We start from the raw sequence: 12,186 nt of genomic DNA, 5'->3' as shown, positions 1-12,186 counted from the left end.
GGCTACATACAGACACCGGTTAGTCAGGCTAATTGAGGTAGTGTGTACATGAATGTATAGTTAAAGTGACTATTCATATATGATAAACAGTAGTGGCAGTGTAAAAAGAGGGGTTTGGGGGGGTGCACACAATGCAAATAGTCCAGGTAGCCATTTGATTACCTGTTCAGGAGTCTTATGGCTTGGGGGTAAAAACTGTTGAGAAGCTTTTTTGTCCTAGACTTGGCACTCTGGTACCGCTTGCCATTCGGTAGTAGAGAGGGTGGCTGGGGTCTTTGACAATTTTTAGGGCCTTCCTCTGACACCGCCTGGTGTAGAGGTCCTGGATGGCAGGAACCTTAGCCCCAGGGATGTACTGGGCCGTACGCACTACCCTCTGTAGTGCCTTGCGATCTGAGGCAGAGCCATTGCCGTAACAGGTAGTGATGCAACCAGTCCTGATGCTCTCGATGTTGCAGCTGTCTGTTGGAAAGCAGAATGAACCAGGTTGTCCTCTAGGATTTTTCCTGTGCTGTTCCAGTTAAAGGGTTGTTCAGATTCAATTAGATCAGGGGACCATCCTTTTTAAATGACTAGCTCGGAATACGAGCTTTCCAAAAGTAGATTTTTCTGTACTTTGATTTAACTTTACGATTACAATATATCCATCTTAAACATGCAGCATGTGCTTCATTTGTAATTAACCAAACACATTAGAAACGTTATGGGTGCTCTAACAAAAATACATAACCATTTAGCTTCTGGTGACTGTTATCCTAACAAAAACAGCTGAACACATACACTACCGTTCAAACGTTTGGGGTCACTTAGAAATGTCATTGTTTTTTAAAATAACATAAAATTGATTAGAAATATTCCATATGAGAAATTGCCAAGAAACCGAAGATCTCGTACAACGCTGTGTACTACTCCCGTCACAGAACTGTGCAAATTGGCTCTAACCAGAATAGGAAGAGGAGTGGGAGGCCCCGGTGCACAACTGAGCAAGAGGACAAGTACATTAGAGTGTCTAGTTTGAGCTTCATTAAATAGTACCCGCAAAACTCCAGTCTCAACATCAACAGTGAAGAGGCGACTCCTGGATGCTGGCCTTCTGTTCTGTGAAGGGAGTAGTACACAGCATTGTACGAGATCTTCAGTTTCTTGGCAATTTCGCGCATGGAATACCCTTAATTTATCAGAACAAGAATAAACTGACGAGTTTCAGAAGAAAGTACTTTGTTTCTGGCCATTTTGAGCCTGTAATCGAACCCACAAATTCTGATGCTGCAAATACTCAACTAGTCTAAAGAAGGCCAGTTGTATTGCTTCTTTAATCAGGACAACAGTTTTCAGCTGTGCTAACATAATTTCAAAAAGGTTTTCTAATGATCAATTAGCCTTTTAAAATGATAAACTTGGAATAGCTAACACAACGTTTCATTGGAACACAGGAGTGATGGTTTCTGATAATGGGCCTATGTACGCCTATGTAGATATTCCATAAAAAAATCCACTGTTTCAAGCTACAATAGTTAATTTACAACATTAACAATGTCCACACTGTATTTCTGATCAATTTGACGTTATTTGAATGGGCAAAAAAATGTGCTTTTCTTTCCAAAACAAGGACATTTCTAAGTGACTCCAAACTTTTGAACAGTACTGTGCTTGTATTCTAAGACTGTTGTTGTTGAGTTGATGATGCCGATACATTACTATACTAACAGTGTGTGTGTTCTCTTCGTTACATGCACGCTCCCCCTTCCTGTAGCATGTCGTGGTGGGTCAACCAGTTGAACCGGTTTCAGAGGTATTTTCTACTTGCATGATCTCACCACCACTAACCCTTAATCTCTCACAAGCTAACTTTATCCTATCTGACCGGAACAGAGCCAAAGGTTCAGCCGAAACTGTCAAATGTAGTAGCGATCATACTCTAGGTGCCCCTAAGGCTTTTGAAATGGGCCTTTTGTCTGTTGTCTCCTGAACACTTGTGACTCCAGTGGCAGTCCTATCGAATTAACAATGATATGGTCATGAAAGGACAAAATATAAATCTGATTCTCAAATTCTGTTCTGTAATTTAGCAGCATTTCAACTGAAATCTAATGTCAACAGATGCCATTTAATTCCATTTGGATAGACTTGGGACTTGCCTGTAACCATGCCCCCCCCCCTCTCTCTCCACAGAATCAGCACATCGAAATGAACAAATATCAGACCCTACCAGGGAAGCTGTCTCGACCTGACATGAATGGGGATCGAGAGCAGTGTTCTACGCCAGACCAGCTGTCCCCTGACGATAGCGAGGACAGTGAGTTTCACCTAAGTAAGTCAAAACACTGCTGTTTGTCTTTTTTTTTTATCAAACAGCCTTCTGGAATGTTTCAAACAACACATAACAACAAAACCTTCCCGTGGATGTATATTATAAATTGAATAAATACACTTTGGTTTGTTTCAAAAACTGCACTGTTCCACTCTTCTCTCACGGTGTGGTTGGTTTGCATGGGGTGGCTATCCTCAATTCTCGCTCACTCTGTACTAATCTTCCACTTGCTGTTGTACTGTTTCTGCTGTCCTCTCTTTTCTTTTGCTCTGCGTGGCTTTCTGCTTGTATCATGGCTGAAGACCGCGGCAGGAGTGCCAGTGCTCCAGCATTAGGTACCGTACTACTACTCACAGACAGAAGCCCCGTGTCAAAGCACCAGGCCCCTGTTTTCACTATGGATTCAAGTTGTGACTTAAAGTTGATAACTCCAGCCTGTGTTGGAAGGAGTAAGACCCTCAGTGAGTCAGAGAGAGGCATCTCCGATTATGCCTGGCTCTTTTTTCTCGCATGTGTGACCGGTGTTGCAGTGCACAAAGTGCACATTGACCTCAAAAGCAGGGCTCCTTCGGCGCCGTCACGTGAGGCGAGGGTTGTGTGCACAGAGGTAGACCATGGTTGATCTGGCTTAACCATACACTGTAAACAGATACAGATGCAACTTGACATCCCATTCGCCTCAGACCATCATTTCATTTCAGTGTATTAAACATGTTGAATAGATAAGCGAAAAACTCATTTGTCTTCAAAGATTTTAATTGGCATCCATTAAGACAACATTTACATTTTGTGTGTAATTTTGCTGAAAATGCTGGAGCGCACTAACAATGTTAATGCTTTCCTGTTTCACTTTTCGCTTGGCTAACCTTTGACACAGCAGGATCTTGCGGAAAGCATGATCTGTTTTCTATGGGTGGGTCCTGCATGGATAATACCTCAACTTTAGACCCTAAAGAATTGAAGGAATACAGTGTCCTTGAAGCGTTGCATGACTTACTTGAATTAATAGAACAATGACTTAAATGAGGAAGACAGTTTTAAATAGATTCCAGTACTTACATATGCTGCTCTCACAGGAAAGTCGGAGAGACTGGATGAGTCCACACTGTCAGACTTGTCTCCCCTGTCGTCTGGAGTGGACTCAGGACAGCAGTCCCCTGTCTCTCCAGAGAACAAGAAGAACCACCGGGGCATCAAGAAGCTCTGGGGAAAGTGAGTACCTGTACAGCTGACACACACACACACACACACGAAGGGCACACTGCTGAAGATATTTCTAGAGATATTTATTCAGAGACTATTGGTATAAATGCAAAACGATCTGATATTTGTCATCCTGGGTAGAGGTGGTGGCCTAGCAAAGGTACTGATGTGTTCTATCTCCTCTACCTTAGGATAAGGAAGACACAGTCTGGCAGCCTGCAGGGAGAGGACCTTGAACCTGGAGAGTTTAAGAGGGGGGGACTGAGAGCCACCGCCGGCCCTCGCCTGGCCCGGGCCGGAGAGACATTGACCTCTGTGCGGTATGGGATGGACACTATCATAAAATACATAAAATACAGTGTATTATCTTAAACGTGCATGTGACCAAGAATATACCAAAAAAGCCAATGTATTAATTAGATGAGCAGGAATTCCAAAATATTCCAGTCTTGATGATCCAATCAATTGTCTGTCCTCTCCTGCAGGGATCTGAAGACGCCCTTCTCCAAGTGGACTCCGGAGCAGGTGTGTTGCTGGCTGGAAGAGTATGGGCTGGGCCAGTATGTGATTCTGGCCCGACACTGGGCCGACAGCGGGCAAACTCTCCTCTCTGCCTCACCACAGGATTTAGAGAAGGTACACACTGTACAGTCACACAAATGACTCTGCTAACTTATTTTGGGTCCCAGAACGCTGTTGGAAAGTTATTTGTCAAATAAGGCAAGGACATCCTTCTGGGAATGTTGTGTGTTAGCTGGGTGTTCCTCTAACAACACACTGTATAATCTCCATCAGTATGGCTGTCAAATCAATGTTTAGCTCGTCCCCTCCAATCATTCTACCTGTCTAGTCATTGCAACATTCTCATCACCATTTAGTTCTACCTGTCTAGTTCTCAAGATGTCATTTTGTTCCGTCTTTCACATCATGTTGCTCAACCTTTGTTGTTGTTTTGAGCTAGTTTGGAGCTGTTTCAGCTATGTTTTGTTGTTGTTGCATTTGACAGGTTCCTGTACCAAACGTCATATCAATATATATGTAGGCTGTTCTCAAACTAGCAGGGCAAACTAATTTGTTTTGAATCTTGATCACAATTGTGAAATAGTGTGCCAAGTGACTCCAAATCCAGTTACTAAAACTGTCATTTGCAGCACTCACTTTGGAGTAAATAGTGTGCTCATAACCTGGATTCATTTGAATCTTGATATCAGGAGATGGGGATTAAGAATCCACTGCACAGAAAGAAGCTGCAGTTGGCCCTGAAGTCGTTCAGCACCAAACTGACAGAGAAATCGTCTGAACTGGACCACATCTGGGTCACACGTATGTAGGACACAGTAGAGGCCATCAACATATTCACTCAACATTCAGCAAACTTGGTGCTATATATTCTGTGTAATCGATCCAGTATAATTGGTTGTTGTGTGGTTTATCCTCAAAGGTTGGCTTGATGACATTGGTTTACCTCAGTACAAGGATCAGTTTCACCAGGGAAGGGTAGACGGCAGAATGCTTCAGTACTTGACAGTGGTAAGTACATCCATCGGTTTTCATCGTAGTCTTAGTAGTTTTTGCCTCACTGTTGTGTCTCAGCCACTGTATGTAATTCATAAGGTTTTCAGATCTCCCTCGAAAAAGAGGGATCTCAAGGGACTTCCTACACTCAGAACAAAGGGTTCCCTTTTTGGTTCCAGGTAGAACTCATTTTGGGTTCCATGTAGAACCCTCTGGAGAAAATGTTCAACATGGAACCTTAAAGGGTTCTTCAAAGGGTTCTCCTATGGAGCACCTTTTTTCCTAGGAGTGTAGTTAAATCCAGTACAAAAAAAGAAAAAACATGCACAACATATTTGATTCCCTTCCTTCAGAACAACCTCTTGTTCCTGAAAGTGACCAGTCAGCTCCATCACCTCAGTGTGAAGTGTGCTATCCACGTCCTCCACGTCAACAAGTTCAACCCCAACTGCCTGAAGAGAAGGCCTGGAGATGAGGTGAGACACGTGTGCACGTTTGTGGGAGTTTTTCCATTTACACACGTATGTAGTTGTGTTTGCTAAGACGTGTTATTACCTACTAGAACAAGACGTCTCCCTCGGAGGTGGTTCAGTGGTCTAACCACAGGGTGATGGAGTGGCTTCGCTCGGTGGACTTGGCGGAGTACGCTCCCAACCTGAGAGGCAGCGGGGTGCATGGGGGCCTTATCGTAAGTACAAGGGCCCAATGATTGAATCAGCCCCTTATTATACCTTTCTACTGCATTTCAGCTCAGCTCAGGCCGTTATAGTGACAAATATGTCCATAATGGGACATGTATAGTTACATACAATTCCTAAGAGACTATCCCTAAAGAAACTTTTATTTTTAACTGAATCATTTCCACTAATTGGTCTTTTGACCAATCACATCAGATATTTTCACATCAGCTCTTTTTAAGAGCTGATCTGATTGTTCAAAATAACAATTAGTGAAAATAAAATCAGGATTGGGCTGCCTGTGTAGACGCTGCCTATTTTTCCAATTCATTCCATCCCAACTTTCTGTTTATTCACCTGTATTCACCTGCAGGTTAGCATTTTTCCTCATAAATCTTGTTCTGGAGGCAGCCCTGCAGTGGTCACTACCTGGCACAGCCATAAAGTCATAAAATCTGATTTTAAACCTAAACCTATCCATAACCCTAACCTTAACCACACTGCTAACCCTAATCTTAAGGCTGCAATATGTAACATTTTGGGCAACCTGACCAAATTCAGATAAAAATGTGAGTTATAGAACTGTCATTCTCATCGATAGCAAGTCTAAGAAGTGGTAGATCCATTCTATATCCTCTATTTCTATGCTTCCTGTGCTTAAGCCATAATACAGGTGTCGTGTCAAACTCATTCCACTGAGGGCCGAGTGTCTGCGGGTTTTCGCTCCTCCCTGGTCCTTGATTGATTAATTAAGGTCACTAATTAGTAAGGAACTCCACACACCTGGTTGTCTCTGACTTAATTGAAAGGAAAAACCAGGCCCTCCGTGGAATGAGTATGACACCCCTGCTCTACACTATACAGTGCATTCGGAAAGTATTCAGGCCCCTTTAATCCTTCTAAAATGTATTAAATAAATACAAATCCTCATCAATCAACACACAATACCCCATAATGACAAAGTTGTTAGAAATATTTGCAAATGTATGAAAAATAAAAAACAGAAATAACTTAAGTAAATAAGTATTCAGACCCTTTGCTATGAGACCCGAAATTGAGCTCAGGTGCATCCTGTTTCCATTAATCATCCTTGAGATGTATCTACATCTTGATTGGAGTCCACCTGTGGTCAATTTAAATGATTGGACATGATGTAGAAAGGCACACACCTGTCTATATAAGGTCCCACAGTGCATGTCCGAGCAAAAACCAAGCCATGAGGTCGAAGGAATTGTCCATAGAGCTCCGAGACAGGATTGTGTCAAGGCGCAATCTACAGCATTGAAGGTCCCCAAGAACACAGTGGCCTCTATCATGCTTAAATGGAAGAATTTTGGAACCACTAAGACTCTTACAAGAGCTGGCCGCCCAGCCAAACTGAGCAATCGGGGAGAAGGACCTTGGTCAGGTAGGTGACCAAGAACCCGATGGTCACTCTGACAGAGCTCTGGAGTTCCTCTGTTGAGGTGGGAGAACCTTCCAGAAGGACAACCATCTCTGCAGCATTCCACCAATTGGGCCTTTATGGTAGAGTGGCCAGACGGAAACCTCTCATCAGTAAAAGCCACAGGACAGCCCACTTGAAGTTTGCCAAAAAGGCACCTAAAGACTCACATACCATGAGAAACAAGATTCTCAGGTCTGAGGAAACCAAGATTGAACTCTTTGGCCTGAATGCCAAGCGTCACGTCTGGAGGAAACCTGGCACCATCCCTACGGTAATGCATGATGGTGGCAGCATCATGCTGTGGGGATGTTTTTCAGCAGCAGGGACTGGGAGACTAGTCAAGATCAAGGGAAAGACGAATGGAGAAAAGTACAGAGAGATCCTTGACGAAAACCTGTTCCAGAGCGCTCAGGACCTCAGACTGGGGCGAAGGTTCACCTTCCAACAGGACAACGATCCTGAGCACACAGCCAAGACAATGCAGGAGTGGCTTCGGGACAGGTCTCTGAATGTCGTTGAGTGGCCCAGCCAGAGCCCAGACTTGAATCTGATCAAACATCTCTGGAGAAACCTGAAAATAGCTGTGCAGCAACACTCCGCATCCAATCTGACAGAGCTTGAGAGGATCTGCAGAGAAGAATTGGAGAAACTCGAGGCTGTAATCGCTGCCAAAGGTGCTTCAACAAAGTACTGAGTAAAGGGTCTGAATACTTGTGTAAAAATAGGGTTTTCCTTTGTCATTATGGGGTACCGTGTGTATATTGATGAGAACATTTTTTAAAAATCATTTTTAGAATAAGGCTGTAACCTAACAAAATGCGGAAAAAGTCAAGGTGTCTGAAAACTTTGCTTGTTTTGTCACATAAACTGACATTAGGCAAACTATTAACATCGCTCAGTTCTGCTTCCAGGGCATGATTCATGAGATTCATGACAATAAATGTCAACCACCCTGTATCTTCCTCTGAATCTTCTCTAATGACGCCCCCAGATTCTGGAGCCTCGTTTTAACTCAGACACCCTGGCCATGCTGCTCAACATCCCCCCTCAGAAGACCCTGCTGCGACGCCACCTGGCCACCAACTTCAACATGCTGGTGGGCTCCCAGGCTCAGCAGGAGAAGAGGGAGTTCATGGAGTCGTCTGGCTACACTCCCCTCAGCACCACAGCCAAAGTCAGGGTAAGAGATGACAGTACTGTACTGTAGTAACGCCAAGGGCTGAACCACCACCCTGTTAGGAGCCCTCGTTTTTGTTGTTTCTCTCCCTCCCTCCCTCCCTCCCTCCCTCCTCTCTCAATCTCAATCTCCTTTTCTTACTCTCTCATCCTCCTCTCTCACTGTCTCCTCTTTCTATCTTCCTCTCCCTATCCCCCTCCCTTTCCCCTATCTCTTTCAGGAGACAGGCACCTTAATCCTTAGTGTGACCCCTCAGACCTGGCTAAGCTCTAAGACCAGGGCTGCTCCAAGCAGCTTTTCGGTCAGCAAGCTTTTGTAGCGCCACGTATCTCTAACACCCACCATTTTTTAAAGGCTAGTAGAAAATGTGCGGAGGCAAAATGTAGCGATAGCATAATGCACTTAGTCAGCACAATTAGGCTTATAGGAACCATTTTTAAACAGTACTGTCCATGTGTACGCTGTTTAGAAATATTTTCACTGATTATGGTTAAAGGGACAGAATAGAAATGATACACAGCTTTCTCTCAGTCTGTTCATAAAGCATGTCCTCCCATTCAGCCAAAGAAGTTGGGCTTCTCAAACTTCGGCCACCTGAGGAAGAAGAGATGTGACGACTCGACTGACTACATCTGCCCCCTGGAGGCGGCCCAGGCCCAGGCTCAGCTCCAGGCGGTGGTGAACGGGGCCCACCGGCCCTACTCCGGCTTTAGGGGCCTCAGCCCAATCCTGGACAGAGACCCAGACAGACGAGAGCAGGTGGGGCTATACAGCTGATGATGTCACACTACTGTATCTACCTACCCATCACTACTCAGCTTGCAGCCAATAACCCCACCTCTGCCTGCCATGCCCATCCAACGCTACCCAAAACCCACTCCAGCACACCCACCTCCACACCCCTCACGTGCCATGATCTAACACCCAACAACTAAACCTAGCCTGGGGCATGAGCTGCTTCTGGATACTTAGGCTGTTTTTACACAGGAAGCCCAATTCTGATCTTTCTTCCACTAATCGGTCTTTTGACCAATCACAACAGATATTTTTCAGAGCTGGGTTTATTGGTCAAAATACCTATTAGTGAAAAACCCTCCTATGTTCTCTGTGGATCTACAAGCCTAGTGTTCAGCTGTGATATATCAGCCAGAGGTGTCATGTACCATTATTTTAGAGGTGGCACGAAGTATGTAAAGATGTACGGGTGGTGTCCCCCTGGAAGTTGAAGAATTTTGCAATTTTCAAACACCTGAAACAGCTTTTTCCTGGCATCTAGAGCCATAATCATTATACCTAATTCAATGTTAAAAGAAAAAGACAGTTTTTCTGCATCGGTTATCTAAATATACCTCTTTACCTGTTCAATTGTAATTTGAATGAGGGTGTCATTCTGACTGTTGTAAATCCCACACCTCAATATATTGCACTAACATGCCTATGATGTTATTTCCAAATGACAACACAGCACGTGGGATCATAACAGACATCAGCAATACAGGAACATATCATGGCATCCTAATTACAACACAAATAACATGATATTATCATAAGGTGCCAGATTACATTTAAACCAAGTCTTTTTCTGCATATCTAAGCATACCTCATGAGCTGTCAGTATCCTCCTGACTGGCGCTTCGTTTTTTTAAAGAAATGAAATGTGCTTCTGTGCATAAATCTGGGTAAAAGACTGAAGGAATTTGAGTCTTATTCAGTACATTTAGTAATTGCTTGCATTTCCAAAATTTGGCAACCTTGCCAGCAGGCATGGCATCTAAGATAGTTGGACAAGCTACTCTAACTTGATTGACAGCCCGAAATGGCTTGATTGCTTGTTATGAGGTTGGGAGACCGGGAACCAACTTCATAAAATTGTAAGTTGACTAGTAATACAGGGAAACAACAAAACATTTTAGTTTTATTTATTCATTATTAAGAATGAATCAATTGGCTACATAGCTTGATCAAATTCATACCATCTGCAAAATACTGCTTAGAGATATTTTTTATAAATAATTACGACAAAATGTGTGCTTAAAATTGAAGTTTAGTAAATCATTTTACATGTTCCCTTGTGCCCCATATGAGCATGACGCTTCTGATATTATCACATCAGCCCTTTAATGCACTAAGATTATACCACTGACGCAAACAACATTGTGCATAATTTTATTGATCCTTTTAACACACATATTTGAGATTCACCTAATGGTATTGATCCATTGTTTATAAAATGTTTTTCTAACCAGTAGAAAGCAATGTTGCATGTTTGTCAGACAGTTGTGGAATGAACTTGTGCAATATTTGCATATGGAGGTATATATTTTTGTTGGTAAATTGAAAGAAGTACAATGGAAAGTACAATGAGATTGTGTAGCTGTGTACATTTTGACGGAATCCAGATTGTGAGTATCATGCACTGTTCTTTACAAATGTGACTGTTATAATATTTTTATAGTTAAAGATTACGCTTCAATCAAGGAAGCCCTCTTGTTGTCATTAATTGTAAATAGTACTATCCAAATCCGTCAATAAAAATCATAAGTGTGATAAAGGAGTGGAATTCTTCCTGATAACCTATTTAACACATGCAATCTTTGTACAAAGCGTGCTTCTCGTATTAGAGGAGAAAGTTGTCTTGTCTCGGTTTTATGTTGAAGTCATCTCAGTACATTATCAATATTTACAGTTTTAAGAACTTGAATCAAAGATACACTAAGGAATTGCGTTGCACGGTACAGGGACATCAGAATGCATCATTAATTAACCAGTATCATTCACTAACTAGCCCTCATCAATGCTTCTGATCATCATGATTGGCCCATTGTATGCAAGATGGAGGAGTGCATGTTGGAACAGGACTATCCCATCATGCACCTTGGGGGGAGGGGCTCAACCATCCGCAGGTACATCTTTATCATAAATCCATAATGACCATGTTCCAGGCTGACTTCACTGCAGACACCTGCCATAAACCATTGGTTTATGCAATGCAACGACTGCAATGTAGTCGGCCTGGAACGTGACCTATGACTTGAACAGTGGTGCTTGCTCAGCAACTACAGTATATCCTTCTACCCTCCCATCCCATCATGCATGGAAGTAACAAAGTGTAACTGCCAAAATAAAGGAAACACCAACATAAAGTGTCTTAATACGGCATCGGACCATCACGAGCCAGAACAGCACCTTGTCAATGCACCTTGTAATAGATTACATAAGTGTCTGGAACTCTATTGGAGGGATATAACGTCATTCTTCCATGAGAAATTCCATAATTTGGTGTTTTGTTGATGGTGGTGGAAAATGGTGTCTCAGGCACCGCTCCAGAATCTCCCATAAGTGTTCAATTGGGTTGAAATCTGATGACTGAGACAGCCATGGCATATGGCTTACATTGTTTTCATGCTCATCAAACCATTTAGTGACCACTCGTGCCCTATGGATTGGGGCATTGTCATCCTATGGGGGCATAGCTATGGTAGACACAATACTTTTAATACATTATCCTAAGCATGATGGATTGTTAATTGCTTAATAAACTCAGGAACCACAGCTGTGTGGAAGCACCTGCTTTCAATATACTTTGTATCCATTATTTTGGCAGTTACCTGTATGTCATTGATGTCCTAGCCTGTCAGTAGTACAGTAGCCCCAGAACTAGGTGTTGTGTTTGACTTTGCAGATGGCGGTGACAGAGGGGACCGTACTGCAGATAGAAGCTCTTTCTGAGGGAATAAACCAACTCACAGTAAGTAGTTCCTCAATCCGTCTCATTCAACAAGCTTTTTGACAGTACTGTAAATAATGAATAAACTAACCAGTTAACAAAGTATTTTCTGTTACGCTGTTAACACTG

The 12,186-nt window shown here is 42.9% G+C and overlaps 1 protein-coding gene across 11 annotated transcripts in view; it reads left to right on the top strand.

Moving 5' to 3' along the window:
• LOC115109620 (liprin-beta-2-like) overlaps window positions 1-10,881 on the top strand; it is a 112,757-nt gene extending 101,876 nt beyond the window's left edge. For 10 of the 11 annotated variants that reach the window (XM_029634758.2, XM_029634769.2, XM_029634767.2 and 7 more), the window contains 11 exons: window positions 1,754-1,792; window positions 2,173-2,311; window positions 3,388-3,523; window positions 3,706-3,834; window positions 4,000-4,150; window positions 4,726-4,837; window positions 4,956-5,044; window positions 5,383-5,505; window positions 5,592-5,717; window positions 8,145-8,333; window positions 8,892-10,881. In XM_029634758.2, the coding sequence (XP_029490618.2) occupies window positions 1,754-1,792; window positions 2,173-2,311; window positions 3,388-3,523; window positions 3,706-3,834; window positions 4,000-4,150; window positions 4,726-4,837; window positions 4,956-5,044; window positions 5,383-5,505; window positions 5,592-5,717; window positions 8,145-8,333; window positions 8,892-9,107 (1,449 nt within the window). In that variant the 3' untranslated portion in view covers window positions 9,108-10,881. The remainder of the gene's footprint in view (window positions 1-1,753; window positions 1,793-2,172; window positions 2,312-3,387; window positions 3,524-3,705; window positions 3,835-3,999; window positions 4,151-4,725; window positions 4,838-4,955; window positions 5,045-5,382; window positions 5,506-5,591; window positions 5,718-8,144; window positions 8,334-8,891) is intronic. The other variant, XM_065009832.1, reaches the window with a different exon arrangement.
• The last annotated feature ends 1,305 nt before the right edge of the window (window positions 10,882-12,186 follow it).

The sequence above is a fragment of the Oncorhynchus nerka genome, linkage group LG25, assembly GCF_034236695.1.
Source record: "Oncorhynchus nerka isolate Pitt River linkage group LG25, Oner_Uvic_2.0, whole genome shotgun sequence".
Classification (NCBI taxonomy): Eukaryota; Metazoa; Chordata; class Actinopteri; order Salmoniformes; family Salmonidae; genus Oncorhynchus; species Oncorhynchus nerka.
The sequence above is the reverse complement of the archived record's forward strand: the minus strand, read 5'-3'. Positions and strand labels throughout refer to the sequence as shown.